At 40.4% G+C, this 14176-nt stretch overlaps 1 protein-coding gene across 1 annotated transcript in view; it reads right to left on the bottom strand.

The window, feature by feature from the left end:
• CA8 (carbonic anhydrase VIII) overlaps nt 1-10429 on the bottom strand; it is a 60610-nt gene extending 50181 nt beyond the window's left edge. Inside the window, exon 1 of the mRNA XM_010582961.1 lies at nt 10396-10429. Coding sequence (XP_010581263.1) covers nt 10396-10429 — 34 coding nt within the window. The remainder of the gene's footprint in view (nt 1-10395) is intronic.
• Between the last annotated feature and the right edge of the window lie 3747 nt (nt 10430-14176).

Below are 14176 nucleotides of genomic sequence, written 5' to 3'. Positions count from 1 at the left end.
GGCCGCGGGAACCGGAGCGCAGGCTGGCGTCCCCCGTGGGCCGCTGCTCCCCTGGTCTCCTCACGTCTTCCTCGCCTTCCCCTCGCCTGGGTGGGTGTCCCCGCAGCTCCCGCTGCCCCACGAGCTGCGCACAGGCGGTCCGTGTGCCCGGGGACACCCGGGGAGAGCAACTTCAACAAGGGGAAGGGCAAAGCCCTGCCCCTGGGGAGGAACAACCCGGGCACTGGTACGGGCTGGGGGGGCCCCAGGCTCAAAAGCGGCTTGGCGGAAAAGGACCTGTGGGCCCTGGTGGGCACCAGGTTGGACATGAGCCAGCAACGTGCCCTTGACACAAAGAAGGTGAACGATACCTTGGGCAGCATTAGGCAAAGAAATGCCAGCAGGTCGAGGGAGGCGATCCTTCCCTTCTGCTCAGCGCTGGTGAGGCCACAGCTGGGATCCTGGGTCCAGGTCTGGGCTCCCCGGTACAAGAGAGACGTGGACGTGCTGGAGAGAGTCCAGCAAAGGGTCACAAAGGCGATGAAGGGACTGGAGCATCTCTCCTCTGAGGAAAGGCTGAGAGAGCTGGGACTGTTCAGCCTGCAGAAGAGCAGGCTCGGGGGGATCTCACTGATGTGTACAAATACCTGAAGGGAAGATGCAAAGAGGACAGAGCCAGGCTCTTTTCTGTGATGCCCAGTGACAGGACCAGAGGCAGTGAGCACAAACTGAAACATGGGAGGTTGCCTCTGAACGTCGGGAAACACTTTTTACTGTAAGAGTGACTAAGCCCTGGAACACGTTGCCCAGGGAGGTTGTGGAGTGTCCATCCCCAGAGATACTCATCTGAATGCAGTTCTGGGGAACTTGCTCTGGGTGGCCCTGCTTGAGCAGGGGATTTGGACAAGGTGATCTCCAGAAGTCCCTTCCAAGCTCAGCTCTATCTGTGATTCTGTGGTTCCTCCTCACCACACAGCACTGTGCCCCTCCTATGGAGGAATGGAGGCCCTCAGTGAGGAAAAGGGAGTTGCTGAATAAGCAAGGGAGTCCAGCTCTGTTCCTTCTGTTCTGAAGGAGACTTGAGGCCTCCATACTCTTTAGAGTGACCCCTTCATTTAGGCCACATCCAGGAGTGTGGCTTCAACTCATCCTGCAGAATATACAGGATGTAGGGTTTGAGGAAAATCTCTCCCCAACATAAGGATGCCTCAGTTAAGAATATGAAAGGACTCTTCGTTCTCCTTTGCCGACAGCCATGTATGGACCTAGAGAATGTCAATTCTGTCAAGGGAAAAAAGGACAGAAGAGACCTCTGTAACAGAGATCTCCCCTAGGCAGTGGCCCAAACACTTGCATCAGTGACAGCAAGGGGAAAGGGAACCCAGCAGTGATGGTCTGCAATCCCTGACAGCCGCCAGGAAAGGTAACAGAGGCAGTCACATAGAGTTGCTATAATGGTAAGTGGAAGTGCCTTTTGCTTACCATCCTTGGCCACTTAAAGATAGTGACCAGACCTCCCTGCATTCTGGGAGGCTAACAGCCAAGAGGTTAACATCCTGATCCTGTGCTGTTGATCCACAAGGTTTGATCTAGGTGTGGACCTCATGCTTCAGTGTTCCCCCACTCAGCAGTAGTACCTGTGATTGCTGTGCAGGGCTGACATGGGAGCAGAAATTATCATCAGTGTGAAAGTGAGATGGAAGAAAGACTGAGCTGGAACTTCATTAATGAAACAAGAGAGTGCTGGTTCACGGGCTGCATGCAAGGTGAAAAGAAAATAGGACACAAGAAGTAGAATGTACTGGGCTGGGTTTTTTTCAAGATCAGAACAGAAACACAAGTTTCCTTCTGCAGGATTATTAGTTACTATCTTCACTATTGATGGTTGAAAAGAATGGATACTACGCAAACAAACGACAACCGTGGTGCAGCTTATTGAGGCAAAAAAGCAAACAGACATTTTTCCTCATATATGTGCACCCGACATCAGTAAAAACAGAAAACTCAGATTTTTTAACATTAATTTAGTGACATGAGATAACATGTTTTATATGCATACCTGTCTCCCATACCAAATTGGCTTTATTGTTTAAGTTTTATCCACTGATCACTTCTTAAACACACACTAGTTGTTTCTATTAAAGTCAGTCCCTTTGAATCATTGCTCAACAACATAGGGGAAAAAAAATGTTTCCCTAAATCGTTGCTGATTCTGGTCCATCTGACTGGAAATTCATTTTCCTCTTTAAAGAGAGTCTCACATTTTAAAAAAAAACAGTCCTGGGAGGCTGGGTTCATTCCCTTGCTCCTTGAAGAACAGTACTTCATTCATGCCCTCTATTAAGTCCTTTCCTGCAGTAGCTTTCCTGTGGGATGTCTGTTCTAGAATTTCACACTTATGAGGGGCAACATTATCAGATGTGCGAGTTCCTGTTTTGCAATAAATACTTTTCATGGCTTTCCATAGTTTTCATGGCTTCCATTCATAACTGAACTTAAGAACTAAGCTACTTATATTTGTTGCCCTTCCTTTTAACCTTTCCATTCTCTCCATATCTCTCTGCAAAATTAGGCATAGCAGGTAAAGCCTTACTGAATAGTTGGCATTTCTTTATTCCCATATGTCTGCTGAGTTGTTTTCTGTGCAAATATCCTATTTCTTCCATAGTATCTGACAAGCATAGCATGATCTAATCAGCAGATTAGATTCCACTGAAGATTCCTACAACTTCTTTAATGGTGAACTGTGTAAGTAACAAAGGAGTTCAAGGGTATGTCTCCACAATGAAATGGAGCATGGGACAGAGCCCTCACACTTAACTCCAACCACAAATGCGGATACTCACCCGACCAATCTCTGCACAAACCAACTCATTCATTTGGTATCAGCTTCAAGTAAAAGGATTGAGACAATCATATGGAGATAGTGGCATGATCTAAGCCTTGTTCAAGATCAGTGGGATTTGGTCTCCTTTAATGATGTAGGCACTCTTAGAAATGTTGTGCTCTGTCAGTCCAATTTTGTTTCTATGTATAGTATACTGATGGTGCCCTATGCACTGCCCTTTGCCACATATTGATGTACTGTGCAATCATTGAGAAACATTCACTGTTGTAGCATTGTATTACCTGATATAGCTGTCCCAAGACATCCACTTCCACTTCACAGTTCTTTCCTCTCTAATTAAGTGTGCTCTTCGTAGGGATCACATGGTTTATGCCAGCCATCTGTGTTCCATCTCTCTCTTAAAATGACCTTATATCAGTCTTCAGAAACTTTATTGTTATGAGACATCTAAAGTTTAAGTTTGTGTAGAAGCTCCCAGTAGTTGCCTTTACTATGAAAAGTTGTTTAATATATAACTATAATGCACTCTTTATTCTGTAAAAGTGCATTGCTTGTGGTGTTTGCTACATTGGCTCAGCATACTGAAAAATATGTAGGGAGGCATAGTTATGGCCCTTAACCTGGTATCAAATTGTTGGTTGAAAAGTAGGAGAAGCCCAGCCAATGTGACCTTCATAAGTGACATGGCACCTCACCAGCAGAAGCAGGGCACTTCTCTCCTGAAGCCCATTCCAGCCTTTGATTCTGTGGAACGTGCTGACTTGTTTAACTGGGACTGATGATCACACCTTTTGATGATACCAGGAAAAAAAAGCTTAGGCACAGATCCAGGGCTTAACAGTTCCTCTTTGAACTCAGAGGACAGTAGTTCAGAAGTAGCGGAGTCTCTGACATTCCCTTTTGTCAAATGAGAAATGGCATTTTGAAACATGTTTGGTGTAATACTTAATCCTGGTGAGATTGCAAACAACTATTCTTGCATTTCCTATATCTAGAGATACTTATTTGTTATACAGTTACTGATTTTTTTCAAAAGACGATATACCTTCCCTAAACACCTTAAAATGTATATACTAGGAAAACCAGGCCTGAACCAAAATTCTGCATCCAAACACTGTGAAATTTGTATGCATACATTGTCATTAATGACTAGCAACTTTTTTCTAGGAGGTTACATTTCAGCAACTGTACTTACTGCTTTCACCACTCCAAAAGGGAGACCCCAGTGCAGAAAATTGTACAGGTTACTAAGAAATCTGTGGGAAAAAGAAAAGCAGAATTACATACAAGTTGTTTTAAACTATACATTTCTACCTGCAGATTCTTTGCAGGCCACAGAAGTGACAGTTACTTCTCTGATTTGAGGGATGAGAAATTCAGACTGTGAGATGATCGTACTTCCTTTATTATTCACTTTCTTCTTTATTGCCTTGCTGCCAGCATAGAGTAGCTGTGGGCATGCAGGACTTGACTTAATATTATGATAAGGAGAGAAATGTTCTGTGGGATATTAGAGTATTCCATTTGGGGCAATTTAGAATCCATTTATGCTTCTCTAAGCAAGATCTCAGTTCTTGCCAAGGTGTCCTGAAAGAGAAGGCAGTGTCCATACAGCAACATAGGCAACTGAAGGGATCAGGAGCATCTAGCTTTTTCAGTGAATAGGGCTTCCTATTTTGCTTCCTGCTTTGAGGTTGGCCAGCAATCATCTCTCACGTGGTCTTGTTTCTATCTTTATTTCTTGCCAGGTTACTCTCTCAAGTAAGTTTGATTCTTTTCCAAATTTAGAAGTGTAAGCAGAAAGTTTCTTCATTTGACCATTAAAGCACAACCTTATATATAACAAAATTGAAAATCTCTCTGCACATTTTAAAAGGAACTAGTTCATTACAAGAAGTAATATTCCAGTATTCCTGGAATAATATTATTTGTCTATAATTTTTTTCTGCAGATGAAGCAATGTGTTACAAAAAGGAAAAGGATGGTCGGGTAGCATAAATAGTCCAAGATGAAAAGGTAAAGAGAGACCATTTTCAATAAAGGGACCATTTATAGCAAAGAGGAACCATTTACAGTGAAAGACTCCATATGTTTGCAAGTCAGGTTTACATTTGCAAGTCAGGTTTACATTGGCAAATGCCGTCTTGCAAACATTGCAAAATATGTCATCTGGATCCCAATTTCCCCTTACATCCACACCAAAAGGTGGTTTCAGTGGCCTTGTGTGTTTTCTGGTCTGTACGTGTAAATTTGTGCTTCTTGGCTTTGCCAGCTAATAGGATAGCAGGCTGGTCCTGCACACACTTCACACGTTTCACTTTACAATATACATGTTTTTGCGGGGAATTAAAAGATCAACACATTGATCTGAAAGTGTGTACACAATTTTTTCTACAGTACAGGTATAAAACTCTTACATGCAAAACTGCATCTGTAAGAATGCACAAGAGATGAAGGGAAAATGGGAACAGGCTAATATTTCTAAACCAATGGGCATAACTGGCACGTATTCTCCCAGGGTTCAGATGTGTAAAACAGGACTATGATGGCTGCCCATGAGAATTCACACATACAGCTAGAGGACACTAAAATTACGACAGGATAGTTTCAAGTTCTTTAAAGAAAACCCAAGGAGTGGGAAGCCCTTTCTAAGGACTAAAAATGCCACAGTCAAAAGGGAAGTGAAGAAATAATAAAAAATACACTGTTATTAAGGGCACACTAAAAAATTAGAGAATAATCTAGTGTACTCTCCTGGAGCTTTTCTTTTCCCTAAAAGGGTCTAGCCATGGAAAAAACCTGCAAATAATTATAAAAAGTAGCAAAGACAACAGGAATTGCTGATGAAGTAAAATAAGTACAAAAGTGAAGTGAAATCCTGCAGACAATAGAAAAGTAGAAGGGAAGTGAGATTTTTTTTCCCCCTAGTAGTCTAAAAGGAAAAGAGAGATAATGGATGAAATAGGATGTCTCTGAAACACAGAATGCAAATGATAATCAAGAGCCCTGACATGGCAAAATTCCTATGTAAATAGTTCTTTATTTCTTTAGGAAGGAAGCAGAACTAAAGATACACCCAGACCCAAATTCAAGGAAGAAGATGGGAAGCTCAGAGGAAAAATCTGCAATAAGGAGATGATAAATATTTATTTACCTATCTGTAATAATTTCAGATCTTTAACATTAGATGAGATTCCTGAAGGATTATGAGTTTCATCTAATACCTGTTGAAATGAAGTGGCTATTTGTCAGTGGAACTGATAGATGTTAAATCCACTATTTGCAAATTAAATATTTGAAAAAGAAGCACTGAATCAGGGAAAGACATAATATCTTCTGATTAAAATAAAAGGAGAGAATGAGCTAAATAATGAGCCTGAGCAGTTTTTCACTAGAAGAACACAAGCAGGTGTTGGCTTAAAGGTGTTGGCTTTTCATCTGGGAAGCTCGTGAGAAATGGGAAGCACTGATCAGGATCAAGTGGAAAGGGAATAACAACATATTTGGGTCTGTAAAATGATGGCGAAAGGAGAGTCAGTTCTTCATTCATTCTACTAAGTTTTGCTTATCAATGTGCAAACATCCATAGATGACAAAGTGTTCACATGCCCTGTTCCAGTAAAGCTATGAAATCATACATTCAGAGTGCGATCTGGCTTCCTATATCACAAGCTATTACATTTCACACAGTCAATCATATATTAAGTTAATTATTTGCCCATTATTAAATAATAACTTGTGTTTTGCCACAGCACATTTTCCAGAAATGCATGACCTGAAGACATCAAGAAATGAAGAATTCATTCCTTTGACAGTTTGTTCCAGTGGTTAATCCCCTTCAGGCTTAACTAATGAGTACCCAATTCTAATTTGAATTTATCTGGCTTTAACTTCCAGCCACTGGTTCACATTATGTTTGTTTGCCTAGACAGAAGAGCCTTTATGGCTTTGTGTTTTCCTTCCAATGTACTCACCCACTTTAGTCTGGTCACCTCTGTGTGGTCTAAACAAGAGGAGTTCATTAACACTTACAAGAGGGTTAAGACCAGGATATCTTGGGTTTAGTTTTTTCTGCACATATTCCCATTTTCCACATTAAAAATACAGACACCAGAATTATTCTGTGTAGCTCTTGTTTTCACCTCTGTGTTCTCATTCAGTTCTTTTTTGTCTGCACATTGATGATACACATTAGTCTTTTTTTGCTGCTGAATCAGACATTGCAGTTCTTGTTCTCCTGCTGTTTAGTATAAACATTAAATCCTCTTTCTGAGTCAGAGTATCCAGGAGCCAGTCTACAGAATGTGGACACAGCTTGCATTATCATTTTACATTTTGTTGACCTAAAATGCCATTTATTTGAATGAGTCCTAGTGTTCTTTTTTAATGAATCTTGTACACTATTAAGTCATATGCCTCATAAAAATCTGTAATCTCATTATATATGTTTGTTTGACAAGACATACTTACAGTAAAACTATTGTCACTAGCATTAATTATATTCCTCTCCATCAAGCTTTTATGACTGTAATCCCATATCAGTATTTTTTTTTATTTTTCCTGAAACTGTTGTCAGGCTAGCCAAACAGTAATTACATAGATTATCTCATGTCTCTCTTTTTTCTTTAATATTTACATAATGTTAAAATTCTTTAAGTCTTGTAGTATTTTCCTGGGGTTTTGTTAAAAAAATTGTTAAAAATTTACAGAAAAGATCTGTTCAGCCAATTCTTGTAGAACTCTAGGGTATGAGTACATAGATTTAAATCATATTTAAAAATTCTAAGTTTTATGATATCGTATAGTACCACTTAGCTATTAATAAACTGCAAAATTCTTTACCCACACGTGATATAAGAAGATTAGACTCCTTCTCTCCAAACATGGAACCCCCAAAATATTTATGGGGGTTTTATTTCTTTATCATCATTAACAATCCCACAGTCTCAACCAGTAATTGACTTTGTATTTCTTTTCTTACTAATGTAGTTAGAAAATGGTTACTTACTTGTGTGAACTCTAGCTATGGATTTTTCCCTAGAGTGTTCATCAATATTCTTATAGTCCACAACTTCTACGTCATATCAATATTTGTTTACTCCTTTTCCCACTTATTACACTTTTTATTTCTAATTATTTTTTCTGTTCAGCTCTGAATCAGCACCAGATTCTAAGTACAGCATCTCTTTTTTTTTCAGTTGTGACACTTTGTCACATTTTATAGCAATTAAAGAGCTTCCTATTTTCATTCAAATTTTTCTACCTTTTTCCTCTCAACTCATGTCACTTGTAATCTTAGCAATAGAAAACAAACCATATGATTTCAAAGTATATACAGCAGGAAGCAAAAGATATGGAAAACAGTTTGCAGTTTCAAAGTCCACTGGTCAACTGCAGATAATAATTATAAACGAGCAAGTATTTAAAGGGAGACCAGGCAGTAAATGATAGAGGATGGTGTGAGATAATACTGTAATGCTGCTAGAAAGACTCTTAGCTCACATCCTCAGTTTTGTAATTCAAAACAGTTCAACAGGAACCTAGGAACAAGAGATGATTCCATTCAGATTTAGATTTTACCATTCATTAATCCTGTTTCAATAAGAAGCAACTGATTTTGTTCTAATTTAAATGTTTGGGGTAAGAACACTGAACACTGATTTCTTGAATTAGTAGTCTTCCAGGGTGATGATACCATCAGAAATACTGTAGTAATACCTGCCTTAGATTAGATGTGTTGTAAAAAGAACCACTAAAGGGATTTATCTTTGTATCCCCAACCTCAAAAAACTGAGATATTACACGGACACAGAAATGTTCGTGTTCAGAAGTGCAAAGGGACTGCTAACTTTCCAAGCCACTGAACAACTTCAAACAGCTGCCATTAAAAATAAAAATCCTTTCACACACTGAATATGAAATCTTTACCCCAAACACCCCAGATTTCCATGCAGTAAGTTACCCAGTGGCTCTGATATTTTATCAATGTCCTGCAATACATCCGTATACAGCAGTTTTACATAAAAGGGCAGGGAGGGGGGAAAGGCATCAGAGAAGACTTCTTCACTAAAAAGAAGTTTGATATAAGCCTTTTTTTTTTTTCCTGTAAGAATTTGTATTTCACAGTCTCCACCCTCCTGCTTAAGAATCTCAAAACAGGCATTTTTCTGGTTTACATTGAAACATGGGAGTCTTAAATATCTCTTCAGCTGCTTCCTAATGTTTGTTCCACAGGAAGGGAGTTAGTTCGTAGCATACTGTGCTTTGTTGTATCAGCAAAGCAGATAAGCTCAGCCTCTCTTCATCTCAAAAAGGGGCAGAGGAAGAGCACCAGGAGACAGTGTAGTACTTAAGGATTATTGTGAAGGTTTCAGGGAACGAGACGACTGTCAGGTAAGCAGAAAAGATCCTCTGCTATTTATGTTCCTGTGCTGCTTCCCAAACTGCTCAACTGTGTGTAAGCACTTTCTCTGGAATAGCTTATTTTTGCCTCGCACCTGTGGGTCAGTATTCCTCATAGTGAACTCAAGTTCTCCTAAATTCTATTATTATTCCTGCTTAGCACTTAAAATCTCATTTTGGCACTGAAAAGCTCTGTCTTGGGTACATTAACATACATTCAAGCGTTGGGTATTCCCTTCACACAGAAGATGGCCCATCTCCTGCAGTTCTACCTGACACGCTTGGGCTGGCGTCATATCGAAGGATCCGGCAGGGCTTTTTGCTGAAAATCTGACACTCCATGAGATTTGGCTACCTACATACTTTGATCAAACAACAAGTTTTTCCAGAGAGACCTTATCATATGAAAGGACAGGCTCGTCTTGAGTCCCCGCGCGTTTTTGGCTTTGGCAGATCCCTCCTTGGAATTCAGGAAGGCAGAAGATGCTTTTCAGGTTGAAAGGCATCATTTATAGTTTCTTGGGACTTTTCCTAGACTGTCTACATTAGCAATAAGTAGAAGGCCTGCAGCAATAAGTCTGATGGCACTAAATCAAAGCGTCCACAAAGCTTCTAAAAGTACGATTCTTCTGTGAGCTTCCTGTGAGCGCTTTCTCCCCTACCCTCACACTTCTTTTAATGTCTGTGGCTGAGCTTTTGGCACAGTCATTGACACACAGCTTTGTCAAGTTGCAAATTACAAACTAGAAGTGTGGAAATACAAAATTAAAAGCTTGTTTATCACAGAGCTTCTTTGCTAACATAGGGCATTGAAGTAAGTTATTCTGTGACAGGAGGGCTAGTGCTTTTTCAGTGTAACGGGGAAAATTAAATCCATGCCAGACGATGCAGTGCATCAACTCCAGGAAACTGCAGGAGTTTACAAGAGAAACTTCTCCTTTCATAGTGAAAATCTCAGAGACTCTACAAAATCCCTGTGGCATGGTGTTTAAAATGAGGTACTGCAAGAGTGGCGAATAAAAGTGGACATGCTCCGCTAATGAGGGCAAATTGTACCAGCTCTTTACAAAGAATAGCTGTGTTTCCACCCACGTCAAACCAGCTCTGCTGACAGATGGAAAGAGAGGGAAGAGAGGCTATGGCACTCTCTATTCCTTTCTACTCACCTGAGTCTGGCATCTCATAGACACTGTGGATCATATTGGGGCTAATCTTGCCGTTATTGAAAAAATGACAATGTTTTGTGTGAGAGCTGGATTGCCTAGGGGGAAAATGGCAGTATTCAAATTCTCACCACATGCCCAAACATAACATGCTCTCAGATTACATTGCTGTTCACTTTAACAGCAATAATATGATTGGCAATAGTAAGATTGTGGCCTTCATTAGGTTCAGGAGTTAAGACACTGTTTGTCATAAATGATAATATTTTACAACTACTACTTGAGGGTATTTGTATACAGATTCAGACTGCTGCAATGTATGGAGATCTGCTGCAATGTATGGAGAGCATCCATTTGGGGTTTCCAGTTTATAGGAAATTTTGTAGTTCTAATAGCATTTAACTAAGGCAGACATTTTTTCTAGCATTAGGCTTTTTCTCTTAAGTACTTTCTCTGGTAATTTAATAAATCATTCCTCATATCCTCATGTTTAAATTATATTCCTGTACAAACTGCATGCAGCAGAGTTGATGAGAGTGCAACAGTGCATACTTAACTCCCAAAGAGCTGGCGTCTCACACCCTCATTAGCAGAAATGTATCTAGAAGTTATAAGCACCTTTCTAAAGATACCTACAACACACCTCCCTGAGACTTACTCGCTTCCTGCTTTTCCCCAAAAGCAGCTGAAAGAGACACTCTGCACCTGCTTTCTCCTTGTGCTGACATCTGTTTCTAAATGAGAAAGGAGGCAATGCATGTTAAGCTGAAGGGACTTATTTTATTTATGTTTGCAGAGATTCTTGGCTTGAAAAATCAGTTCAGTTCCAGTGCCTTTCACCTTCCATGCTAAGCAGGGAGACAAAGAGAGCATTCATAGACACAACACATGTGACATGGGGCAGCCTAATGGCATTAGAACAGTTCAGTGAAACATTAATGAATTTACAGTGATGGCAGCACAACAGTGCTAGGATCTAATCTGCTCTGTGGTAAGTGGTTTTCATAAGTAACCTCAAACACAAATAACCAGTCAGGACTCTCACTAAAATCTCTTGGTTTCTGACAAAATATAATCAACTATTTTTCTTTTGAAACCAGTAGCCTTTCCCTTGTTTGCTGTGTTGCTGGTGTTTCTCCAGTCCGTGTCATATCTCAGACTGTTAAGACTTCACCTATTCTGAGCATCTGATATTTCAAATACATTTTTGCCCATAACCTCCTGTGCTTCATGCCACTAGCCTCAGCAGCTGCTTGGAACTGAGATCCAGAATCATACCTCCTTGCTGTCACATATCTGTGCCTACTCATGTGTTTGGGTGAGGTCGACATATAAGGTGTTAAATCGGATATCAGCAAGGTTCTTGAGATGAGGAAAGATGTGAGTGCTGGCTGTTTACACAAGATCTTATCCTGCCTCACTGACATCCAAAATGTTATTGCCATTGACTTAAATGAGCATGGTGACGGAGACAGCAACCTCTGCTAGAATGCCTATTTCCAGAATCCTAGAGAAGAATGTGTTAGGCTTGAGGAGATAAATATGTGGGGGAGCTTCTCTTCACAGTCTACCAAGAACGGTGGTCACACATTAGTATCCACAAAATTATTCACAAGATTGGTAATTTCATTGTAGACATTCCCTTGTAAGGAGAACTATGACTTCTGTATTTGAAGCAAAGCAAAGTAAAAGTACTGCCAGTATTTCTTAAATGTCTGTGGGTTTAAATGTATCCCATGACATTTCTCTGAAGAAATAGGTGCTCTTCCAAATGCCATAAAGATGCATATTCTGAATCACATTGTCCCTTCCCAGGAAAACGGGTAATGAAACAGGCAAGGAACACAAAGAGGTGAAAAAAGTGTCTGTCTGTAGGTTTTCAGGGATCTGCCAAATCTCACCAAAGCTGGATTTTCATTACTCAGAAGGCAGCAGGCTAGAGTGGGAAAAGATGACAGTAAGAAGTGGAGATACACTGCAGCCTGCGGTGTTCCTACAGGGGTAAATACAACAAAGCTTGCCTTACTTTAGTTTACTCCAGCACTAATACCAGTGAAACCAAGCAGTGTGGGGTGCAGTGCAGACCAGCTAATTGCATAAACACCCAAAGGTCTGGGAAGACTAGTATAGCACAGCAAAAGCCTTTGTGATCAGTACCCAAGTCAGCAAGATCAAAGGTAACTTTCATAGCAGCTAGAGTTTATTAGTACACCAGTAAGATCTGTAACTGTGCTCCAGATGCACTGTAGCAGTTTTCTTACTCAAAGAAAATGTGGGTTTAAGGACATTGTCATGAGAGAGGAACTACAGAAGCGAGGCAGAACAGAAGTGCATCCACAGTTTTATTTACTCCCCAGACTGCTTGTCAATTGATTTCAGTGGGACTTACCATGTCAGCAGGGATTGCTGGGAGGAGAAGACAAATCTGTCCTTTTTCTATCAGAAATGCTTTGAGAATCAGATTTACAAAAAAAGATTATATAGGATTGATTGCCTTCATTAGCCTCATTTCAGTAATATTATTAGCTATAAATCACAGGAAAGTTTCATATGGAATTACATTCTTATTAATATCTCAACATCTTCATCCCCCCACCAGTTATCATGTTCATTCATCATATGGTGGAAATCACAATAAAATTGTTTAACTGGATACTAATAGCATGGCTGTATCTTTCCATCTTCCATACCTTCTGTTAGCTTCTTTTTATCTTTCTTTGGTTTTAAATTCTTTTCTTGTCAAATTGTATTGCAGAGCACAGAATGCTTTTCTGGTCCTTACCATGGCTCATACATTAAAAATGCATTAGGGAAGATATCAACTACCTCGATTTGCTTTTAAATGTTGTCTTTCACTCATAGCCACTGAAAATAAGACTCATGAATTCATTAATCCTAAACAGAGTAAGTGGTGGTTCCTCATTTATTAAAAATGCAGGCCAAAACTTACTATTAAAAGGATGATATAAAAAAAAGTATAGTTTGCTTCATAAGCTTGATGTTCAAAATAATTCATCGATGATAATAATCATAACAATAATAGGAAGCTGAATAAAAAATAAAATTACCTTGTCTAATTCAAACCTGGAAAGAAAATTAATTTTCCTGAACAACCAAAAACTGCTTTCAGAAGCGGTTTTATCTCTGTGGAATTGGTGCAAAAGTCATGCTGTTACATATTCCTTCTGTTCAGTACCTAAAAGGCCGGGGGAGATATTTTTTCACACGTATTCCCAGCCCTGCTCTATTCCCTTTGTGCTTTGTGGGATCAGCACAAAAGGTCTAGAAAGTAGGCTGGAAAAATCAGCTGCGGGTTCTCCTTGAGAGAAGGGCTCCCCAGCTGCCGCAGTGCCAACACAGCCAGCTGTTGCCCACCAGCAGCTCGCTCCTCCTCTCCAGCATACTGGACGGACCAAGGTCATCATGCTCACTGTGCTCCTTACCTAGGGATGGGACAGCCCAGCCTCTAAGGACTGCAGCTGGTGAGGAGCGGCAAAGCATCTCCCATCTACCCCAGAATCAGGTGCCAAAAGGTCCCTGCTGTCTTTCTGGATGTCAGGATCCTGCGTGCACCTACACCCCACAGGTTTATACATGAGTTCTTTCTAACAGAACTTATTAACAGTAGAAAAGCATGGTTGTATCCATGACTATAACATGGGGCTTCCTACAGAGACAGCACTTTTTGTTTTATTATATAAGCAATGTTTTCACAGAATGGCTGAGGTTGGAAGGCACGTCTAGAGATCATCTAGTCCAAACTCCCTGCTCAAAGCAGGGTCAG

The sequence above is a fragment of the Haliaeetus leucocephalus genome, unplaced genomic scaffold, assembly GCF_000737465.1.
Source record: "Haliaeetus leucocephalus isolate CR32 unplaced genomic scaffold, Haliaeetus_leucocephalus-4.0 Scaffold858, whole genome shotgun sequence".
In the NCBI taxonomy this organism is placed as follows: domain Eukaryota; kingdom Metazoa; phylum Chordata; class Aves; order Accipitriformes; family Accipitridae; genus Haliaeetus; species Haliaeetus leucocephalus.
The sequence above is the reverse complement of the archived record's forward strand: the minus strand, read 5'-3'. Positions and strand labels throughout refer to the sequence as shown.